Here is a 19186-nt window from a genome sequence, read left to right on the forward strand (position 1 = left end):
TTAGCGCAATTTCATGCTTCGAACCCGTGGGCTTCTCAAGCCAAAACGGTTACCTATTTTCTAGCGAAAAGCGTATGATTATGGAAGTTTGTATAGTTATGTATTGGTTCTTTTTCATGTTTGTGTTCACTAAGTCTCAGATAACAAACTATGAAGGGGACTAATTCAGCTTATACCACCACTTCAGTCAGTACTTTCCCTTGTTCGAGATACCAAGCAAAATAATTAATTACCAATAGTTAATAATTAACTAATAGGCTAATTTAGTTTTCATTGATTCTTGTGTTGTCAAGTAAAAGAAATAATGGTGCAAAATTTCAGCTTAATCTGAGATTGGGTGTGGGAGAAATAACGTGTACACAATTTTTACCAGACAGACAGAGTGAGTTGATATAAGCTTGGTAAGAGGTAGCTAATGTAGCCAATTAAGTAAATTATTAGTGTTTCTACGTTATGTTGTGGTTACAAAAATATTTTTTCACAGGAATTTTACAAGCAAGACTTCAGAATTTTACGCTCGTTGCAATGGATGATCATCATGAAATTTTACGCTACCAAGGAAAAGACCTTCAGTCACTTTATACCGTTACGGAACAAATACCTCAACCAATAAGCACAGTGAATATATCGGTAGCAAATAAACAGGATAATTTTTTAACATTATGTGAGGTTGAGATTTTTGGAGGTAACTTTTATTTTATACTAGACATATGTTACCCGCGACCCACGTGTCTTTATTTGCCCATTGCTTTCGATATAGTCACTGAGAGTGTTTTGTAAACAATTAAACGAAATAATAATGTAATAAGTAAAGCGAATGTGTCAATGTAAAAATAGTGTGAATGAAGCTATCAAATCAAAAAAGCTAATAGGCTTAAATCCATTTTTTTTCAAATTAAAACATTTGCTTGTAGGCCTACATATATTTGATTAAAATTTGAGATGAATAGACTAAATTTTGTATGTTCATGTGTATAAAGTATAAAGTAGATCTTGAGGTAGACATAGATCTAAATCTACACTAATCTAGAGTTAAAAATTGGCTTTAATAGACTATTGAGTACATTCTGTGCTGCGCATGCGTGAACTTTTTTTCATGAATGAATGTAGGCCTATCTGAACACGGCTACGCAGCTTTAGCGAACAGCGAACGAATATATTAAAAGTGCTTTAGAAAAACAAATTTGAATGTTAATTTGATTAAAATATGAAATGAATGGACAATAATTAGTATGTTTATGTGTTAAAGCATAAAACTATCTTTGCGAAAAGAAGTTTTATCATCTTAGAGTTCAATAAGAGTTTTAAACATAGGCCTAGGAATAGACTCAGTAGAGAGATGTGTTAATGTGTAACCATTTGGTAATGTCTAATGAAATAATGTTCGCTAGGAAAACTGTAGTCACAGATATCAGGAACTAATTTATGTAAAAATTGCTTTTGGATAATCTAGTGGATTGGATTTAGATGTATGTTAAACGTAGCTAATGATCCTTTCACGTTATTTCTCTTTCGCTACGAAAATAAAATAAGTTTTGAGAAAATGGGTTTACCCGAAGTCGATACATTTTTATCTATTAAAAACGAAAAGAGCGATAGCTTTGTTAAATGAATGGGATTATAAAGTGAACAATTAAACGACATAATGTTTAGTACGCGATTCATGAATGAATATAGATCTAGGCCTATCTCAACTCGGCTTCGCAGCTTTCGCAAACGAATGTAGCTTTAGAAAACCAAATTTGAATGTTTATTTGATCAAAATATGAAATGAATGGACTTAAATTAATATGTTTATGTGTTAAAGTTTAAAACTATCTGTGCGAAGAGAAGTTTTATCATTTTAGAGTTGAATTAGAGTTTTAGATCTAGGGATGGGATTATAAAGTAAACAATTAAACGAATTAATATTTAGTACGCGATTCATTACGGTATTGTCTAATGAAAGAATGTTCGTCAGGAAATCTGTAATCACAGATATAAGGAACTAATTAATGTAAAAAATGCTTTTGAAACACAAAATTGAAGGTTAATTTTATTATATAATGAAATCAATGTATCTTCTTTTGTATTTTCATGTGTCAAAGTAAAAAAATATCTGCGCAAAGTGTATTTCTTAAAATTAGATATAGGTCTAAATCCTTTCTATCTTTTCGCATGTCAACATTGTAGACATGGCCTAGATCCATAAAATACTATAGCTGTAATAGAGTCGGACAACTTTATTTTTTTTTTAGGGTCTTAAGTTTGTTTTAGGGCTACAATACATACACTAAGGTCTAAGTTGGTACCTAAGAAACATTCCTGCCAAGTTTTATCAAGATTGGTCAAGCGGTTTTGATGTCTATAAGTAACATACATACATACATACACCTCACATTCTACTTTATAATATAGATTGATTTTATTGTGGATTATTAAACAAAAAAGATTGCAAGACCATGCACCAGAAAAAAATTTCTTTATGTTAGAAATTAAAATTTAAAAGAAGCAATTTGTTTTTGGTATGAGTAAAATAAAGATAATTTTTTAAACATAAAGAAAAACTTTAGCGCAAGAAATGGCATATTTTTGTTCCTTTACCTGCGCTATTTTGCGTAAAGAATAAATGTATATTGGCTGTGAGTCCTATGAAAATATATGTATAATGGCAATGTCATTGATTTCGAAGATTAATGATGAGTGCAGTATTTCACATGACTACGCAAACCCAGTTGCGACCTGAATATTTTTTCACGGGGGTGGGGGGGGGGGGTAGTTTTCTTTCCGTCTTCTGCATCTTTCTTTTACCAGGGCTTTCCTCTGGGTCACAAATGTGTCCCGCGGACTTCGTAAAAGCTCTCTCAGATGTCTCTTAAGAGATCATCTATGCAAGTGAGGGCGAAAGGGCGCCAGAGTTGATTTTTAAAGCGCTTACAGGGTCACCTCTGTTACGCCGTCTTCCTATAAGCTCGTCAAGAAAAATCGCTTTTGACATACAGTTGTCCCCATGTAAGTAGTGCTTCTATACTGTCCACACCAGCCTCCAGCAGAACAAGGTTATTTCTAAGGTAGTTCTGCTAGCGTAAGCTCATTATGGAGCAGAGTTGGGCTTTTTTGAGAAGCGATATGATGTTCAGGTGGGATAGTACATTTTGTAATAGTAGGCTAGTAGAGACTAACAAACACTTTCTTGTCTGTTTAAATGCTGCTTTATTAATGTTAGATCGTCCATACATAAAGGCCTAAAAGGAATCCAATTATGCCCCCCCCAATCTGTTAATTAGTACATTCTTTCGACATGCCAGCATTGTGGGTTACTGGGTTACACTAACAGGACGGGTCTGACAAAACAATCACATTTACTATCACTTATTTGTCCCAGCATGTAGGGGTCTGCTAACGGTTAGAGCAGCACCACCCATTTTAAAAGCTTTTGCTGGAGGACAGTCAGAGCCTTTTGAGCTTCCCAACTGTTTTAACCTCAACAAGATTAATATGTTCGTTGAGGTTCATTTTCACTGATTCATGTGACATTTCACTAGAGACTCATCAGTGAAAGCCATTTCTCACAAGAAAGCAAACTATGGTGCTCTATATATATATAAGTGTGTGGAATAAAAAATCCTAAAAATATTAACACCCTTAGAAAAAAAAATATACGCCACTAAAGTGAATAACATTTTCCCCACAGACTGTCCAGAAGGAAAAAAAGGTTTGGACTGCAATGAGACATGTGAATTTAAATGTAAACGCAACTGTAATATTAAAGGTTCATGTGATTATATATGTTTTGGTTTTAGTGATCCACCTGAATGTAAAGCAGGTAAGTAGACGAAAATATGATTCAATGTAGCAAATTGTATATATCGTACGTTAGAAAATATGTTATATGTTTAAGTTTACTCGAATACGCAATCAAAAACTGATTTTTAGTGGCCCCATAAAGGGAAAAAAACGCTATTAGTTTTTGTGTGGAATGTCTGTCCGTCCGTCTGTCCGTCAGTCCCGTTTAGATCTCGTAAACTAGAAAAGATAGTGAAAGTCCGCATCATATTATTTTAGACCATTCAAAGTTCTGATGCAACGGCTACTTTTTTCTTTTCTGAAAACGAAAAATCTAATTTTTTAAATCACTTATGCAAGCAGTTTTTTTCATAAAAATACAACACTTTTACAACTATTCAATATTAATAGTAACAAACACGGGCTTTTTAGTAGGAGAGATTGCAGTGTACTATATTTTTAACACATTTATGTAAACGGTTTTAGATATTTGGTCAAAAAATTTTTTTTTACCTTTGTATTGCAAAGTTAAATAAGTTCTGTTTTATTAACTACATCTACACTAAAATACTGTTTACTTTTTTTTAAGAGAAAAAATCTATTTAGTATGCATATAAGTTGGACATATTTTAAAACAACAATCAATTAGTAGTTTTTCATATTATGGCGTGAACTGCAGCGCATCATTACGGGCGTAGAACACTCAACTAAAGGAATTTTTATTTTTACGGTAATGTTTTTTCTTGAGGAATAAGAGATTGTCCCTTTACAAAACAATTAGATCGATTATAAATTCATTATAAGACATTAGTTAGGCCAGGTTAACATCTTACTTCACATTCACTTCCAGCTATCCTTTGGTCTGTGGACCGCTGGGGCACCACACAAGATCCGTCAACCTTCTTTCTCCATTTCTTTTTTCATTCGTCTCTGTCATTTGTCTTTGATAGAATTTCATTCTGATATTCTTTCTGAAAATATTGAAACCTGCCTTTTTACCTGCCTGGGTGGATCACTTCGGGGGCCGATTTTTAGTTTGTGTCTCCACACGAACTGTCTTTGTAACCTTGTTAATTATTTCATAGGACCTATGCGTGCCGAATAAATTGTTCATCGTTGAAACACAAGTCATTCAAACCCGAGCATATGAATTAGAAAACTTATTGTACTGACGCATGCACGTTAAGAAACAAAGAGAGTGGATCAGATGTAATTTAGCATCCAAGTTCTTTTTTATTTATTAAATATAAATCATAATCTGCAACAAGAGTCACCTACAATGTTCGATATTGCTAAACTTGTACCTGTTACTGAAACAAAACATTGGGTCGTAATTGTATTTATTCTGTAAGGCTGATTATCCTTATAAATATTTAAAATATAAAGGTTATCGTTGAGCAGTGAGGAGTACATACAAATTTTAAAATATCGGAAAGTTGGGATTATAACATGCTAAAATTCGCGAAGAGCTAAAATGCCGCAGTTAGTGGCTTATGCCAACAATAAATATAGGCCTATATAATTAAAGAAAAATAACTATTTTACTAACTTCTCGTTTCTTCTGATTTAAAGTTAAACAATATTGAAACGTGTTAGGTCTACAACTAGATTCAAATATATTGACTAGTTATCTGTGATAAAGAGCTATGTCATCAATATGTTGTACTATAAATCATATCTGAATCTAATGCAGGCATGCCAAACTCATTAAGATGTATGGGCCACATAAAAACTTAGGCCTACTATGACCTGAGGAGCCGCAGCAAAAAATCAGTTGCAAAACAGCCTATTAGTTTTATGTAAATTAGAAACAATGCAATAGAATACAATAATTAATGGCATACCTGTCCCTAAGTTGGCTAAATTTGTAGAACTATTTTGGTGACTAAAAATTACTATGATTAAGCACTATTTTTCAAGTAGCTTGTTTTCCAGCGTAATAGTTAAACATTATTTTGATAATTTTTTAGGTGGCCAAGCCGGCCCCGAACGCCGTGTTTGACATGTCTGGTCTAATGGAAGAAAAACATTTTTCTGTGTGAATAATTGACCCTCACGCAGCTATTCTGAAGATTTCAGTTCATCTAGACATTGTAGATCTAACAAGAGTCGAAGTTTATGAAATAACAAAACTAAAAAATTAGTTAACAAACAAAATGATTGTATGACAAGACTTTGAAAATGTCTTTTGGTAAAATATTTACGTGTTTCGAATGTTCCTACAAAGTTCAAGATAATTTACTTCCTAGTCCAGAACCAATGGGATGAGAGAGAGAAGGGTTTGAACCCCGGACCATCGATAAGTCCGAAAGACAGTCCAGCGTGCAAAACGTACGGCCAGGCAGCCATCTGAAAAAAAAATTAAATGAAATAATTAGATATTTAAATACCTAGTATAAAAAAATGTATCAATTGTATAAAGTTCGTATGAGGCTTAGAGTATTATTTGTGTATAGTAGGTATGAATAATATAGATCTATATGGTTTACATTATTGTTAAATATGTTATTTCAAGCTTGTGATCCACACAAATGGGGTATAAACTGTAACAACAACTGCTCAACAAACTGCTGGAAAAAAACTTGCAATGCACAGACTGGACTTTGTGAAGCTGGTTGTTACGGTTTTAGAGATCCTCCGGTTTGTAAAACCGGTAAGTTAAAATTTGAAATTTAGTAAAAACAAATCTAAAATGACAAAAACTACCATTTATTGTCTGTCTCTTTCTTTCTCTCTCTCTTTATTTCTCTCTTCCTGTTTTTTTTTCGTTCTCTCTTGCTGTAAAATATATTGTTGTAACCCTGCCTTGCACCAGTGCTTGAAGTGCGCACTAGCGCACCAGTGAACGTAAACAGGGAGACACTAGGAGAGAGAGAATAACAGTGCATCAGGGATAGTGAAGAGTCTGGTTTGGAAACTAAGAAGCCAGCTTTTGGTGCTGCCTGAAGATTGTAGAAGGGACCTGGAGCGAAGCGAGGAAGGCTGTCGTTGGTCCACATTCGGTTTGCTGTCTAAAGGACTAGTAAATTAGTAGTATGAGGAAGCTGAAGGATGTTATGTGTGTCCTAGTGAATAAACACATCTATTTATTTCCTGTTAAACTGTGTTGAGTTGTCTGCCTTACGTTGAGTGCCTACCCTAGAGTTACAACAATTGGTGTCAGAAGTGGAACTTAGGTAGCTCAACGAAAGGAGAGAATGACAATGCTTAGGAAGCTAGATGAACTGAGCTACAAGCAGTTAAATGAGGAGCTCCGAGCCAGAGAGCTAAAGATCGTTGGGGCCAAAGAAAAGATAAGAGCCAGTCTTTGACAGGACTTGGTTGATGAAGGTGAGGATCCCGAGACCTACCTGTTTGAGGTACAACCAGATATTGTTGAGGTGCTGAACACCATCCAGAACTGGTTACGTGAACTTTGTACCTTCCAGGATTCGATGAATCATTCTAAGGACAAACTGATACGTAACGTGCAAGGCCAAATCAATCCTGTAAGAAAGAGTAGTCCAACATCATTCAACAACAATGAACCGTTACTCATTCAAGACAGTGACTGTACTGATAGTTACAAAGAATGCGTAAATCTTAACAAAAAGCACACAGAGGAACAGAAAGAGACAGTCGAAGAAGTCTGCTACGCGACTGAAACTTTTGTTGTACCAGCTTTGAGTGCAACAACGACCCCAACAGAGCAGGACAACTTTGAGCCTGCGTTAGAGCCTACGAGGGGAACTTGAATTTTGATTGTTGCTTTCCGGCGGTAAGCAACAACTGTACATGCGGTGTTTCACGAAGGGAATGCAAATGTCAAGAAACCCATCAACAGGGTCTGAAACCAGTGGACTTCGATACTTCTGTTTTCACCAGCGAGAGAGGCCCTGAAGGTAGTCAAAAGAACCCTGCAGCTGATGAACTTTTGCACCTGAAACGTTGTAAAGGTGCTTACAGATAATTCTCCCCGAGACGGCTAAGGCTGACAGTTTGTTAAACAGCGTGGCTTCATGTGGGTCTACAGCTCTTTCACAAGTCATCCTGAGAAAGGGCTTGATGAAGCGCAGTTCTGAATCAACTGCATTAACAACAAGAGCTGTCACTACTACTCTTTGTGTCAGGTGGCCTACGCCAGCGACGACCGTCAGGATGGAGAGGCCACGTTTTCGACATCGTGTCGAGAGAAACTTGGTCAACTGGAGAAGGAGAAAACGGCACCTGCAGAGAGAGGTGTGGATCGCTTTGTGGGGAGCACGCTCCAGCAATCTGTGACTCCCACTGACCGACCTCCACCTGCACTGATCAACCGTGAACATGTTTCTTTTCGGGACAAAAAGACTAAGGTGGGGGTAGTGTTGTAACCCTGCCTTGCAACAGTGCTTGAGGTGCGCACTAGTGAATGTAAACAGGAAGACACTAGGATAGAGATAATAACAGTGCATCAGGGATCGTGAAGAGTCTGGTTTGGAAACTAAGAAGCCAGCTTTTGGTGCTGCCTGAAGATTGTAGAAGGGACCTGGAGCGAAGCGGGGAAGGCTGTTGTTGGTCCACATTCGGGTTGCTGTCTAAAGAACTAGTAAATTAGTAGCAAGACTCTGAGGAAGCTGAAGAATGTTATGTATTTGTCCTAGTGAGTAACACATCTATTTATTTCCTGTTAAACTGTGTTGAGTTGTCTGTCTTACGTTGAGTGCCTACCCTAGAGTTACAACAATATTATATATTTACCTAAACCTGGTTTTGCTTAAGTTACATAAATTATAACCCAATGTAGAAAAACTAGAAAAATCCATTGCAACTGGAGAGCTCTCTGACAGCCACAGAACAGAAAGGGAAGCACTAGCACTAGCTGCTACCATGCTAACAAATCATCCAAGTAACCCACACAGTCAGATTGTTTTTCTAACCGATGCGAATAAAATGCCTTCTATATGAACGACTTAGGAAAGCACTTATAAAGCTTAACAACAACAGCTACAAAAATGAATACCGGCACCCTTTCAACTAGAAGGAAATGAGAAGTCTGACACACTCACCAAGTGTGGGAGAACAAACTCACAATTAAACATTCCACTCAGTCCAAAAGAAATGAAGAAACAAAGAGTGAACAGAATAAATGAGACATAAACAAGTCCTCTTAATAAGCTAAAGCAGATGTCGACAAAGAGCGGTACTCTGGGCACATGTGTCCGCCTAAGGAATATTTATTTGTCAGACGGAGTGTTGATATCTATCAGGAGGCACCTTACACTCTACTTCTTTATTACATATGTGCATACTGTGATTAAATCAATACTGTGTTTTGACATTATTCCCTTATATTATCAAATTTAAAGGTTGTCCAACTGATACATGGGGATTAAATTGTTCAAACAAATGTAGTCTACGATGTAGGAATTCAACATGTAACAGTCTCACTGGATATTGTTCTCATGGGTGTCTGGATGGATACAAAGGTCTTCAATGTAATGAAGGTAAATTATTTAGTTATTTTGTATTGATTTATTTAAAAAGCTCATTATTAAATGTTTATTATATTTTGTTTATGTTGAAGAAATGTTTTGAAGCGCAGTAGTAAAGCGCTTGACTTTCGAACCGTGAGACCTGGGATTTTTTATTTCGATATCGTTAGGGCGCCTCTAAAGGGATCAGTTGGGGAAAAGGAAAAGCGGTTGGTCATTGTTCTTTGGGCCACAAAAACATTTTTATGTCTACATTATCTGCCCCATTGATCGCAAGGTTTGAAAGGTCTCAAAGGGAAACATGTAGAAAGTTTTTAAACCGTTGGACAAAATTTATAAACTTCGACTTTTGTATTATACAAGTACTTAAATTGTAGGCTCCATATTCAATTTTGTCGTCTGCCGCCGAAAGGGGAACAAGCCGCTATTAATTTTGTGTAAAATGTCTGTCTGTCACTCTCAATCTAAAAAATTAAAAGAGGTATAAACAATTATATTTCACTATGCTTTGTGGCTTGCAGAATGTTTAGGTGCAACGGCTACTTTTTATTTTCTAAAAGTAAAGCCTTTTGTTTCTGAAAGTAATTATGCAAGCGATTTTCCCATAAAAATACATCACTTCTAAAACAATACAATGTGAGGACGATTATGCAATTACACATTGATACGGGGAGATATTCTGTTATATATTTTTAGATTCATACATATTTGTAAAATGTAAAAAAAAATGTTCACAACAAATATAAATATTAATTTTGTCAAAGAATGCAATTAGTAGTCCAAAGATTTTTTTCCTTTGACAACTCTTGCAATGAGTCCACCAAATATAACTCGTTCTAAAATGTTTATTAATTTTTCAACTCTCTCGTGTTGACTTTTTTCAGTCCAACTAAGCCGTGTGACCGTAGTGGAAAGTTTTTCCTTTAACGTCATTTGGAATAATTTTGTTTAAAAAATGCTATAAAACCTCCTGCGCCAATGCTCTTGCAAATCTTCCGTGTTGAAAAAGATATTTTTTTTAGTATAATTAGGCCGTGTAACGTAGAGGAAAGTTTCTTCCATGAACGTCATTCAAACTGATTTCATTAAATGAAATGCCATAAGAACTTGTACCCATGTGTGATTAAATGATTTTTTAAGAACCACGAATCGCTTGTATTTGAATATAATATATACATAAAATAGCTCTTATAGAGTTTAGGAAAAATGCAGGCACATTTCCTAGAATCGCATCCACTTTATTAAAGATCTAGGACTATTTTGTAATCATTACATTACGATTTTTTTTCAAGGAAAATAATATCTTGGCTAGAATATTTCTTTTATATGGTCAGTCTACAAAAACAGTTTGTTTATCTATTTTGAATTTGCTTGACTTGGAATTAAAGAATGGTAGTACTTGAAACTTTTCCACAAAATATTGATACTAAAAACAAACAAACACTCGCATAGCATCTAAACATTATGGCCACTTATAGCTTCAAATATAGTTAGCCTTAATAATAACTATCTAGATCTATTTAGATCTACATCCATGAGGAAAAAATATTCCTCCTATGACTATTTTAGTGTTGTTGTGAGTGTTGGTGCATATAACCTGTTGCGAAACTACTTTTGCACATTCATTTATGTAAATTTATACATACAGGCACAGCACAAAATAATACTGGCAATCAACAATTTTCAACGATTTGATACTTTAAAATGAAAATGCAAATTTTTTATTAATCTATAATGAGTTTAAAAAAAGAAAGGAATAAAATTTAGTGGAGCTTGACAAAATTAGAGAGAAGAAAATGCAATGTCAAATTAAGATTAAATTTAAGATAAAGATTTTGTTGTTACTAAATGCGCTGATTGAGTTGCTTGTCTTTTATTCCGGGCTGTAGAGGCTGACTCTCAGCTTGAAGGATGACGTGGCACAGTGTGAACTGCGGCTGGTGGCAGGAGGTGTGGTCTAGCTTAAGGGCAGTTTTGGGATGTCATAAAAGTATTTAGCAACAAGGTCACAAACGGCATCAATCCGAATAAATAAGGGACATCAGAGTTTGAAAGCAAAGACGGAATTGGTCTCCATGATGGACAAGGAAATGAAAAGAAAAAGAAACAAGTTTTGTGATTCACCAGAAAATAAGGAAGAAAGATGGAGGAGGATAGAAACATTCACGTCCAAGAGGAAGTCTCTTTTAATCCTAGAAACATAGTACGACGAGAGAAAAATACATAGTGTCTAGGTGCCAATCGAAGGACTGGACATCTTTGGCACCTGTTGGTCTCCTCGTGCAGCGTTCCGATGGAGAAGATAGAAGGCGAAGGGGAAGCGAGGCTGGCGCTTGATCAGAGAGAAACTTTTGCGTCATGTTGACACCGGACAATGAGACATATTCATAGACCAATCCTCGTAGTTGACCCGAAAACAACCTGTGACGTGTTGTCAGTGAAGACCAATAGGTCGTTGCCACGTTACTGGTCTTACATACTGACAGTCCAGCGAAACAGCGATAGACAGTCCAGTGGGAGTCTATCGAAAATGCCTTTACCTTTGTTTGCTCGGAGAGGCTTTCTAATCGACGCATATTGGTGGGGGCAAATCTCAAGTTTCATTACCTCCCCGGGTATCGCAGGTCATTTTAAAAAAAAAAAGGGGGGGGGATAACCTGACAAGGTGGTTGGGAGATGATTAACGTGACCAAGGGGCGGTTACTTTTCTGAAGTTTCACTTTGATTTGACCAAAGTGAAGGTAACATTTGTGAACTCTAATAAGTTTAACAGTCAAATAGGGAGAGATATGAAGGGAAATTGAAAATTGTTGAAGTTGATATGAAAGGGGGGACGAGGGACGTCACGGTTAAAATTGGGAAAATGATAATCATGTTGAAACATGAGTGATATCTGTGAGAGAGGTTTTTACATTTCGTTTTGGTGACTTGAGAAATCTATGTTTATAAGAGTTGTTTTTTTTAAGATTATTTAGAAACTCTGTGGCCCACAGTTAACAAGAGTGTCATGTGGCCAGTACAATGACCAACAGCCTTTACTTTTGTACAACTAATGTCAGGTACTCATTAGAGCTGGGTGGACTCAGAGGCGCCCAAAGATCCTGAAATTAAAAATCCCAGTCTTCACAAGCATTAGAATCCAAGACCTCGGTTCGAAAACCAAGCGTTTAACCACTCAGCCACCGCGTTTCCAAAAAGCTGCACTATTTACATTTCAAAATTACAAAAATAGTTTAAAATTATTCAAAGATTTATATAAAAGGGTAATCCACTTACACAATTTAACGATTTTAATATGTAATTAGAGGTCTATGTATTATTTCACCAATACACATTGTAACAGTGTTTTTATTAGCGTATACCATCCATTTTTTAGAGTGTGACTCAGGACGTTGGGGTGTGAACTGTTCCAATCAATGCACGACTGGATGCTCAGAACACAAATGCAATATAATAAGTGGCCTTTGTACTGAAAGCTGTCTGGGATATAAAGATTTTCCAAAGTGTTCTGTTGGTAAATAAAGTCATACAATATTATAACTCTATCTATCTATCTATCTATCTATCTATCTATCTATCTATCTATCTATCTATCAATCCAACTATCTATCTACCTATCTATCTTTCTATCTATTTAACTATCTATCTATCTACCTATTTTTCTATCTATCCAACTATCTATCTATATTTTTTCATATTTTTTTTAATTATTAAAATATCATATATTTTTTTTAAAAATTAGGTTGTTCAAATATAACCTGGGGTATCAACTGCAACCAAACTTGTAACTCCAACTGTTTCAACGCAAGTTGTAATAGCTTAAATGGAGATTGCCTCTTAGGATGTCTACCTGGTTTTAAAGGATCAAAGTGCTCTGAAGGTTTTTTTTTTAAATTAATGTCATAAGTATGAAATTCAACAAAATAGCTTAAATAAATTAAGAGTATTTTTTTAAATGTTATATGTAGCTCACATGTGGCCAAGGAATGTTTTATTTCTTTCTGTGAAGATCATTAGTTTTTAAGTATTTTATATTTGAATATGTTTTGATATTACAATGATATTGTGTTGATCAGACAATGCATTTCTGATATTATAATTTAGTGCAATTTCCTATTTTAAACAATTACTGAACACTCAGATAAGATCATCATGCTAGAGATTCAAATACATCTATTAATTCAAAAAGACTAATGGTAACAAATACAAAGCTATAATTCTGGTACTATGATTCACTTGAATAAGATAGACAATTTACAATAAAATTAAACAAGTTAACTGTCTTCGTTCAAGCTCATAAGTACAACTGAATCTAACAATGGTTCTGGTTCTATAACTTAAATTACAGCTGAATTTTCTTTGTCCTTCTCGAACTTTTTATCTCTCTGCATTTATAATGACCTATTATGGTCATTAAATCCCTTCTTTTCCAAGAACGCGTGCTTGCTGCAATAGCAACAATCAAAGTAGACGTTGCTATGGAAATGGATGTAGAAAACTAAAAATGAAACTTAACTGGTGTATGCCAAGTGACATTTTCCATTCCATGATTAGATCAAACGTTGTTGCATTTTCTTAAATGCTATTTGTTAAAAATTGATGTTTTTGTTTCAGAATTGAAAAGTACATCTAGTGATAGCAATGATGGTGATTCAAATATTGCTGTTATTGTTGGGCCAATAATTGCTGTTTTAATTCTATTGGCATTGATTATTGTAGCAGTCATGCTATGGAGGTCAGTATGTGATATACGATTGTTTTCAATTTTTACTAATCCTATATCAACTCAATCTTTCCATCCGTCAGTATGTATTTCTCGTAAAACGTTTCAACATGTTTTTCTCACAATTTTCATTTTCGGATTGAGTTTAAACCTTGTACAATCATCAACTGAACCGGACAAGACATGAAGACACGAATTAAATATATTTATATATAATATTTATATAGTTTTATATAGAAGAAAGGGAGATAAACCCTATAATTTTTTAGATAAAATGTAGTAAGAAAAGGTGTTTTTTTTTAATGTATTCTTTTTTCTATTGCTTGTTGTTAGACGTTACTTTGCAAATGGACGTCAGGGTATGGTAGAGGGTAGGGATATTCACGAACATTATTATAATTAATAAATAGACAGCCTTAAAAAAAATTGTGCATTTATCACGTAGGCAATCAGCCTATAGTCTAATAGTTTCAAAGGTGATGAAACACTAAATGATTATTTTTAAAAAGTAGCTTCATAAAATGGGTTTAGGTACATATCAAATGCGTGTTAAATCAAATCTAAAACATCCAACAATGCACTCCGAATGACTTTTTCCAATAATGATTAAAATAGTTTCACACTATGGTAGCCAAGGCCATCTACACAATATCACGTTTTTATTCATTACTAGCCTGGCATTACCCGCAGCCTGCGGGTCTAAGTTTGTGTTTACTAATGTAGTGGATTGGATTTAGATGTATGTTAAACTTAGCTAATGATCCTTTCAAGTTATTTCTCCTTCGCTACAAAAATAAAATTAGTTTTGCGAAAATGGGTTTACCCGAAGCCGATACATACATATCTATTAAAAACGAAAAGAGCGATAGATTAATAGTACAATTAAATCGGGTTTACCCGATTTTTTAAATGAATGGGATTATAAAGTAAACAATTAAACGAATTAATTTTTAATACGCGATTCATTACGGTATTGTCTAATGAAAGAATGTTCGTCAGGAAATCTGTAGTCACAGATATAAGGAACTAATTTATTTTAAAAATGCTTTTGAAACACAAAATTGAAGGTTAATTTTATTATATAATGAAATCAATGGATCTTCATTTGTATTTTCATGTGTCAAAGTAAAAAACTATCTGCGCAAAGTGTATTTCTTAAAATTAGATCTAGATCTAAATCCTTTCGATCTTTTCTCATGTCAACATTGTAAACATAAAATACTATAGCTTTAATAGAGTCGGTCAACTTTATTTTTTTTTTAGGGTCTTATGTTTGTTTTAGGGCTACAATACATACACTACGGTCTAAGTTAGTACCCAAGGAACATTTCTGTCAAGTTTTATCAACATTGATTGGTCAAGCGGTTTTGATGTCTATTCGTCACATACATACATACGCCAAACATTCTACTTTATAGTATAGATAATATAGATTGTGTTATGCTGAAAAAGTTAATTCCATATGTATTTTGTTACTATTCTGATGAAGCGTCAATAATAATAATCTATTTCCCTTCTTATTGTATCAATATCTAGCTTTGAATTGGTCAGTGCTTGATAACATTTATTTTGTAATTATATAATACATTTCAATTTTAACTAAACATTTTGTAATGGTAATTTGAACTACTTTATGTTCTCTAACAGAAGACGAACACATTCTACAAAATCTAAGGAACCAACAGAGCGTCAGAAATCATTGTCAAAGAGAGAAACATCTGGTGTTGTTTCTTTGTATACCCGTAAGTCATAAACTAAAGGCAACATAACATTTTATACATGACCCCATCTTAATAAATAATAGAATACATTTATACTAATCATATTGATTTTTCCTTCCTGTTCTCATGTCTTTTTTTTATTTTAGCTGAAATAAATACTTGTTCATATTTTTAAAAAAACTAGCAATTTTAAGAAATCCATCAATTTGTTTATATTTTAAGAATAGAATTTTAATATCTTTTATGTACTTTTAAATTAATATCAACTCACTCTGTCTCTCTGGTAAAAATTTTGTATACGTTATTTCTCCCACACCCATTCTTGGATCAAGGTGAAACTTTGCACAATTATTCATTAGCATAACCAAGACATGAATCAATAGTTTGTAAATTTATAAATGGGAAATAATTTTTTTTGTTTAATTCAAACAATGTAAATAAATCCTTTAGTATTCACAGATATGGATAAATATGTAGCGTTGGGTCCCCTTATATAATGATTCACCTGATTTCTCACAAACCCATTCTAGTATAAAGTTTAAGCTTTTCACAATTATTTATTGTACATAACAAAACATGAATCAATAAAAAATATAACCAATAAGTCAATGAAATATGATAATTAATTATTTTGTTAATTTTTATATTGAATAAGGGGAAATAACTTCTATATTATAGAGATATGCTTGTAAATGATACTTGTAAATGTGGAGCTCTTCCTATGAGATAACTTGTTTTCTTTTTTAAAATGTTTTTTTTAAATATTTTTCTTGTTAACATAATTTAGTTACTAGAATTTAAATTAATGGTAGCTTTAAAGACCTATGATATGGCCTCCTTCAGTCGCGAAGCGACTATGGATCATCTCATGGAAATGAGATGAATGCCTGGTCATTAGCTGTGGTCGGAACGATGTCACCCACACACCAGTTCACCCCTCTCTACGCAGCTGATGTATCCAAAGGAACGGCAGTGCCGATACAGTGTTGGGTTAGCGGCGTCGCAGGTTCTGCCAGAGTGTAGCACTGGGTGCTGCAAACTGCCTTAGGGACGCCAGCTCCTGATTTTTTCTTAGGGTTGACTCCAGAAGCCTTTCCAATGATTGGGTATAGCTGCAAGGCGACAGAGGTATGAATTCAGAGTTTTCCTTCTCCTATATGGGTAGCCAGCCATGGCTAACGAGCCCCTCCTGCCCGAAGCTTACTGGTTAAGGCGCCAGTTACTCCCCTTTGCCCCTTCTCCTGTTAGTGAGAACAGTTCCGCCGGACTCAATATCTGAGCCACACGTGAAGGCCAGGAGTTGGACTGGTTGTCAGAGGCTATTTGAGACGCATGCCATTAGGAAGCATTTTATAGGTAGTGGAGTGTTACATCCATTACCACTTCCGGCAATGACAACCTTGTAGAACGTTTAAAGACTTAAATTATAAAATAACATGCAATTAAAAACAAATAGAATATAAAAATATATTGTTAAATGTCCAAACATTATTTACTATGAAAATTACAGCACTTCAGTGTATAGAAATACATTCACTAAACGTATATTCAAATTATTGTCCTTAGAAATCGAAGAGTCCCCAATTAAAGAGATCAAGACAAGTACAGAAGGAGGCTACTTGAATTTAGTTCACACTGAGGATGAAAAGTCGATAGCCGTGAAAGATTTCAACATGTTCATGACCACACACAATGAAACATTTTTCAATCAACAGTTTCAGGTAGACTAAGAAACTTTGCTATAATTGTTATTGTACTTTACAAAAAATGTTCAAATGAGGACTGCAAAGCAGCTAAGAATGAAGGAAAATGGCGCTTTAACTCGTGATCAACGTAACGCCAGTACAAAGAATATGTACTTTAACAAATAACTCCACTTAATAAATTAAAACAAATATAAAATTTACATAACATTTTTTTGCAAACCGATACGAACGTGACAACTCAGGGCTCCAATATCCACTTTAATGTAACACTTTAATAAGGCTTGTCTTCGAGTCCGAAGATTAGTGAGGAACATGGGCGCCCGCAGGGGGGTGCAAGGATTCTGGGTCACCGAATTCTAGCCACTTTTTTTTTTTGCACCATCAGGTCAATGAAAATCTAAGTAGCAACTGAACAAGTAGTGCTTCCACTGGTTACTGCAGTACAGTTGTGGTAAACTAGCCTAGGCTTATCAGGCATTAATGGCTGACCATTCACGTGCACCCCTGAATTCTGGGTCACCGAATTCTAGCCACTTTTTTTGTTTGCACCATCAGGTCAATGAAAATCTAAGTAGCAACTGAACAAGAAGTGCTTCCACTGGTTACTGCAGTACAGTTGTAGTAGAATAGCCTAGGCTTATCAGGCATTAATGGCTGACCATTCACGTGCACCCCTGAATTAAGGGTAGGCAACTTTTACCCAGTTTTTTACACCTTCAAGTCAACTAACTTTTGCTAGGAAGCAACTTAACATGTAATGCTTCCATTAAAATAAAGTTAATAAGGATAAGCTATTGTTGTAATAAACTGTAGCAAGCTAATCTGCAGATAACATCCGACCATGTACGCTTGCAATTCAATATTTTATAGCACGTTAGTCATAGCGATTTGTTTTCATTTGCATATAATTAATTGTTATCATTATATTTAGTAAAAACCATGATAAAAGTATTTTTCTAGCCTTGGAGTAAAAAACCTTGCCAGCTGTCTTGATTTGATTAATGTTAAAGTTTCTTTGAACAAGATTGAAGAATGCAGTCATCTTGGCAAATGTATTTACGTCTAGCGGAGTTGCGGTCAGTGTTAGCGCTCAATAAAATAAAAAAGCAAGTTTAACAAGTCCACCAGTTTGTGATAGAAGAGATATACAAAAGTTCTTCCCATACCACCCGAGTCACAACGTTGATTTGTATCGACGGAGCATAGGCAGCAGCAAGAGAAAAAAACATACAAGCAGCAGCGTCATGAATTAATTGTGTTTTCTTGGTATTTCGTTAATAAAGGCAGATTTCTCAGGCACTGAACAGATGTGTTTGAGCGTTGGATTTGTTGATGGCGATTTTACTCCATAAGAATTCATTGATCTTGTCATTGTTGTTTAGAGAGACACACTGCCTGTGTTCAATTTCATTGTCAGCAAATACACTATGTACATTTTTCACATGGACAAACAACTCGGCCAAGATTAAGATGGCTGCCCCGTGATGGGTAGCATTCAAAACTGTGTTCAGGCAAGGAAAATATTTTACAGCAGACATTGTCCGTTGCGAGTCCCACAGACGTAAATTTGTTATTATTGACCTGAATGCTATTTCAGATAAACGTAATGCTGTCCGTGTCATCCAGAAGGTTATCTGTAACGACCCGTTTTAGCTCACTCAAGGTATCACTCAGGTCCGAGCATTCGCGAGCACGTTGCCCTGCCTCATCGTGGCGCTCGCGTGGAAACGGCCATTAGAGGAAGTGGCTAGGCTAAATGGGTAGCAACACAAGACTCCCGAGGGATGCCCACGGGTAGACGAGAGTCCACTCATTGCACGG

General features: G+C 35.1%; 1 protein-coding gene across 1 annotated transcript in view; it reads left to right on the top strand.

Annotated features, from left to right (window-relative positions):
- LOC106057775 (receptor-type tyrosine-protein phosphatase epsilon-like) overlaps positions 1-19186 on the top strand; it is a 53914-nt gene that overhangs the window by 10587 nt on the left and 24141 nt on the right. Inside the window, exons 3-11 of the mRNA XM_056028665.1 lie at positions 485-685; positions 3674-3805; positions 6281-6418; positions 9090-9227; positions 12592-12729; positions 12958-13095; positions 13830-13950; positions 15586-15680; positions 17226-17380. Coding sequence (XP_055884640.1) covers positions 485-685; positions 3674-3805; positions 6281-6418; positions 9090-9227; positions 12592-12729; positions 12958-13095; positions 13830-13950; positions 15586-15680; positions 17226-17380 — 1256 coding nt within the window. The remainder of the gene's footprint in view (positions 1-484; positions 686-3673; positions 3806-6280; positions 6419-9089; positions 9228-12591; positions 12730-12957; positions 13096-13829; positions 13951-15585; positions 15681-17225; positions 17381-19186) is intronic.

This window comes from Biomphalaria glabrata, chromosome 5, assembly GCF_947242115.1.
Source record: "Biomphalaria glabrata chromosome 5, xgBioGlab47.1, whole genome shotgun sequence".
Lineage (NCBI taxonomy): Eukaryota > Metazoa > Mollusca > Gastropoda > Planorbidae > Biomphalaria > Biomphalaria glabrata.